Source organism: Anastrepha obliqua, chromosome 2, assembly GCF_027943255.1.
Source record: "Anastrepha obliqua isolate idAnaObli1 chromosome 2, idAnaObli1_1.0, whole genome shotgun sequence".
NCBI lineage: Eukaryota > Metazoa > Arthropoda > Insecta > Diptera > Tephritidae > Anastrepha > Anastrepha obliqua.
Window position 1 is genome coordinate 116,370,904 of NC_072893.1, and position 5,424 is coordinate 116,376,327.

Below are 5,424 nucleotides of genomic sequence, written 5' to 3' on the forward strand. Positions count from 1 at the left end.
AATTGTTTTGAAAGCCAAAATAAATCTACGCATAACCAACTGAGCCAGTCAACATCGCACCACGACAATATAATGTGTTATCAGAAAATTTGCGCACATATTGCACATTACTGTTTCCAATTCTGGATGTACGTGTCACTCTTACAACCCCTACCACATCTACCGTGGCTCACGATAATCGGCCGAATAGCCTGGCTCGCATGGCTCGCAGTGCAGGCACATTCTATTTTATACGAAGTCGTAAATAACAGTTATGAGAAGCTTAGTCACTTTGTCGGCAACGCCTTATTCCTTTCCAATACTTTAACGAATATGGTGACTTTTTTCGAATTAATGTGTAAAGAAAAACACTACCACCAGCTAATGCGACTGGAACACGAAGTGGAGCGCTTACTGGAAAAACAAACCAACATCAGTTCAATTAAATCGAACGTGTGGTTCAAGGTATTTTTCCATATACTCATCCAAACCACCTACGATGTCATACATCTCGGAATCGCCGCTCGAAGTTACAGGTCACCTGTATTCTCTTACGTAATGCCATTAATAATAGTCGAACGTTTACGTTACGCCCAGATCTCCGTCATAATTGAGCGTCAAAATGAGCGAGCGCGGTGTTTGATTGCCGCACTCAAACTGTTGGTGCGAGCAAATCAACCAAAACTTAAATTCACAAGTGATATATGGCAGCCATATACGGTGTGGGAGTATGAGCATCTGAATTGGATACGTCTTATACAAGGACGCCTCTCTGAATTGCACCAATGTGTGAACAAGTGTTTCGGTTGGTCAGTCATTGCGCTATTCTTTAGCACATTCTTTACCATCGTAAGTAATCTCTTCTGGTGCATTGAAATTTCGTTGTATAAATTCCATCTGGGGCAATTCACCTACGATGCGCTCACCATGTTGCGTCTGGGCACTATGGTTGCAGTGCTGTTGGCCTCTGCCGAAAAAACAAAGACGAATGTGAGTCGCGAAGATAATGCTAGCTAAGGATAAGTAATATAATTGTTATCTATCTCTGTTTTATAGATTATGCAGATTAGCGGACTCATATTCAAATTGGCAAAACCTTTAGGCAACAAAGCTTACAATGATCTCGTATCGAATCTCTTACTGCAATGCCTGCATCAAAGATTCATCATAAACGTGAAGGGCTTTTTCACACTGAATATTTCGCTATTAGGAAATGTAAGTACCAAATACAGCTTAGAAGTAACCAAGTTTTGTAGTTTTTAAGACGGTTACACCATCCATAAAAGAAGTTGTTGCGAATATGCAAAAGGCATCGCGCATTGGGAACGGCATAAATCCGATTTACAAGGTGTGTTAAGCGGCCGCCGTAGCCGAATGGGCTGGTGCCTGACTACCATTCGGGAAGAGACGATCCCGCACCTTCTGTGCCACTGTCCGGCTCTATCCAGACGTAAACTCCCCATTTTGGGTAGACAATCCTTTAATGAATTAGAAAATCTCGGCTCTGTCTTACAACATTTTTTAAAAGTACACATTGATTTAAGGAGGAATAAGAGCTAGTTACCTACGCGGCATCACAATGGGCCATGAGCCTGAGTGTATCCCACCGTGGACAATCGCTTCAACCTAACCTAACCATTCGGGAGCGCGTAGGCTCGAATCTCCGTGCTTAAAACAGCAAAATGATAGAAACAATTTTTATCTAATAACGGTCGCCCCTCGGCAAGCAGTGGCACACTTCGGAGTGTATTTCTGCCATGAAAAAGCTCCTCATAAGAATCATTTGCCATTCGGAGTCGGCTGAAAACTGTAGATCCCTTTATTTGTGAAACAACATCAATGGAAGGAGGAGCTCCGCCAAACACCTAACAGAAGAAGTGTATACGCCAATTATTTACTTTTTTAGGTGTGTAGGTAAAACTCGTCCGCCCACTTACAGGTTAATGACTTTGTAAGTGATGATGGTGAGAGTAGGATGAGAATCCTTCGACTTAAGTCTGTTGACTTTTTAAAATCCCAGTTGGACTTGGACTGATTACCATGATTCTAACCATGAGAAAATACTTGGATCTCTTTTTAAATTGCGGGAGGTGCTGCTGAATTTTTCTCCACAGCTTATCGGCAATTTCGGTCGACTACTTAGGTACAATTTAGTACAACTTTGCTAAAAATACTTCTCTGTCAGGCATTAAAAATCCAAATATGGCCAAAAAAAAACTACGGGAGGGTTTTAAATGATCAGCTAGTAAAGAGACTATAGGCCTAACAGGACACAGGCCATAAATATTTGAAAAGGCTATTCGTCTTTCCTCATAGTTGACAATAAATGATACAGTTCGAAAGGGGAAGAGTGCTCGGCGATATAAGTAACCGGCTGAATCATAGATTCCTCACGATAGAGCTGCTCTCTGCTCACCACTCAAGAACCATTCGAGGCAACAGACTTGTCGTTGTACATCGACGTCGAAATAGGCTAAGGTGCGTATATCAACAACTTTTTAAGAGTCGACCAATGTCTTTCATATCAATTTTCTTGAAAAGCGTAAGAAGATTCTAATTTTATGGAAAGCGCGCTATGCCATTTGAATAAATTTCTTTGAAAAGGGGAAATCCACCTATGAATCTACTGCGCAGACAGCAAGAAATGGCTTGACGGTAAGAACTTTTTGGTCAAAAGAAGAGGTGATCAATGAAACCAAAGTCCAATGGAATTACTTGGAGGACTTTAAGTTTAGAGGACTATAACTTTGGAAGAAAAATTTAAGAAACGTTGTGTGAAGTCTATCGAACTAAAATGAGACTATTTTGAAAAATACACTTTTTTTAGCCAAAAGGGTTTCTTGTGAGTAAGACTTCGAGCAAAGTAAGCCAAACAATAAAATGTTTTCTTATAATAATATTTTATTAAGCCGCGTATTGTGGGCTCAGTTATGTTCATGGCAAGTTTGACAATGTGGCCTTCGTCTCTACGCATTGCGGGTTCGTATCATCTTAGCCTGCCTTCTCTCACTTTCTCCGTAATTGGTGCAATTTCATATACTCGTATACTCGTACCTTGATATTTTTCACTTTGTCTACGCGCGTTATCCCTGTTGCCCAGCGAAGCGTTTTCATTTCTGCCACGTGAACCTTCTGATTGTGCTTAGCTTGCGTTGGCCAACATTCTGACCCATGCAGCAGGTTTTGTTCACCTTTTCTTCAATCGTTAACGGCATTTTCCTGTCACATAAGACCCCCGTCAGGCTGCGCCACTTTAACCACGCCGTATTAACTCTGTGTGTCACATCTTCGTCTATGTTTCCATTTTTGCTCAGGATTGATCTTAGGTACTTGAAACTTGTTGTTACTGTTATTGGCTGCCGATTACTACAGGGGGCATTGGTTTGGTCGTTTGTTGGATTCGTTGGTCTGTTTCCTCTTCGCCAAACGGTAGGTGCAGGTATTCGGTTTTCACATTTATGCGCATTCCGTTGTTTGTCAATATTGCATTCCAAGTGGTTAGTTTTCTCTCCATGCAAGCGAGGTCCTCATTACTTAAGACTATATCGTCCGCGTAAAGGATGTTCCATAGCGGTTTGCCTTGAACTTTAGCTGTCAGATGATCCATAACACCTTGAACCGTGGTGCACACCGACCATCACTGGGAGCTTTTGTGTTAGTCCGTCAGGTGTACTCGTATATATGTACTTACATATTTGCGTGGTGGTTTCGTGGTACATGTCACGAATCAGGTTAATATATTGATCTAGTGTTCCTTTGGCTATTAAGAACAGCCATACTAATTGCCTAGGTACACTATCGTAGGTTTTATAGGTCAAAGTGTCTCTTATAATTTTTGTATTTCCAAAAACACTCATAACCCTACTTCCATTTTGCCTTCTTTTTACGGCGCTTTGCCTTCTTTTAATTTTCATGAACTTATTGAACTATTCTCACAATTTGATACCCCTGAGAAACTACTCCCCTTAAACACTCTTTAAATGCTTAGTTCCTTAAATGGTAATTTTCTAGGAATGTGCCTAAATTAGCATAATTAAAGACTTGTTGATAGGCGGCCCATATTTGCTTTGAATTCACATAATTGTAGCTCTTGGGTTGTTCCCAAGCCATTTCTCGTATACTGTATATAACTTGAAACTTCTTCTGCATATTGGTCTGGCACATCCACAATTTTTACCTGCCGCCTAGTTTCTTACTAAGCCTAGATTTGATTAGATTAGATTCTTTATGATGTTTGCACTCCGACCTCGTGGTCTTTTGTGCCCTCTTCTCATCACAGTGCCTCATCCAAGCCCAGTTCCCTTATTAAACTCAGGATAGGTATGTGAGCGCATGTGCCTTCCGCGCTGCATTCCAGGAGAAGGTGAATTGGAGTCTCCTGAGAGTGGTCGCAGAAACGGCAAGAGTCTGCAGACCAAATCCCGATCAAGTGCAGATGACTTCGCAGTTTGCAGTGGCTTGTGAGGATGTCCGTGAGCATTCTCAGATTATCCTTGGGGAGGATTATGAGTTTTTAAACCTCTTTTGGTTGTCTAAGAGGTTTGGTTGAGTAAGTCTTTTGATAATCCTAAAGCCAAACGGTATCTTTGAGCATAATTAATTTTTGGTTTATTTTCTTCCTGAATTCTGCTAAGAATTATATTTGTAAAAAAGCATTCATTTATTTATTTATTTTCAGATGATCGCCTCATCAGTCACATATCTGCTAATACTCGTTCAGTTTTTAGTCAGCGAGGAAGTTGATACGAAACAAACTTTAGGATATAAGTTGATGAGGAATGCAACGAATGGCTAGGGAAAATGAAAAATTCATGAGTGCAAAGTAATAACTTTGATGGGCATGCGCATTTCTATAACTAACTTTTTTCATAACCATAATTGTACTACCAGAATGGAAATACCTCGTAGTTGGTGAAGGCAGGAACTCGCTACACATATACTCGTACACATATTTTCATACATATTACTGTATTTAAAAATAATTTTAAAGAATAAAATTACGCCTTCTTAACTTTTCAAATTTACGAGTATAATAATTGAAATAAACTCTTTAACTGTCACCACGAACTTTGGGATGTACGGAGAATCGCATAGCGGAGAGATGAAAGATAACAGCAGCGACTCTTTATTCTTAAAAAAGACATATAAATTTACGATAGATATACATATGTAAATAACTAAACACCAACAACAAAGGTAGCTTAAAAATCCAGCGAAGAATCACTCACGTCAACAACTACTACTTTTGACTGAGCAGGAAGTGAAATAGTTAAGTTCTCTCCCGACGTACAAAAATCACACTCTACAGTATTCGAGAGAGACATTCGACTGTAATGTCATTCAATACATCCGTAATCGAGATACCCAGTATGCATGTACTGAATGTCAGTCAAGAGAGCAAAGTTGCCTAAGAGGAATGTATCTCCTTAACACGTTGACTGCCGC

General features: G+C 40.1%; 1 protein-coding gene across 1 annotated transcript; it reads left to right on the forward strand.

Annotated features, from left to right (window-relative positions):
* Positions 1-333: 333 nt before the first annotated feature.
* LOC129238373 (gustatory receptor 23a-like) lies at positions 334-4,774 on the forward strand. The gene is made up of 3 exons (XM_054873399.1): positions 334-969; positions 1,036-1,194; positions 4,658-4,774. The coding sequence occupies exons 1-3, from the start codon at positions 334-336 to the stop codon at positions 4,772-4,774; spliced, it is 912 nt and encodes a 303-aa protein (XP_054729374.1).
* Positions 4,775-5,424: the final 650 nt, after the last annotated feature.

Bases quoted from the DNA above. Each gene is read 5' to 3' on its own strand.
- LOC129238373 (XM_054873399.1), top strand. From the start codon at position 334: ATGTGTAAAGAAAAACACTACCACCAGCTAATGCGACTGGAACACGAA. The intron at 970-1,035 runs GTGAGTCGCGAA...TCTGTTTTATAG, and splicing joins CCGAAAAAACAAAGACGAAT to ATTATGCAGATTAGCGGACT. The intron at 1,195-4,657 runs GTAAGTACCAAA...ATTTATTTTCAG, and splicing joins ATATTTCGCTATTAGGAAAT to ATGATCGCCTCATCAGTCAC.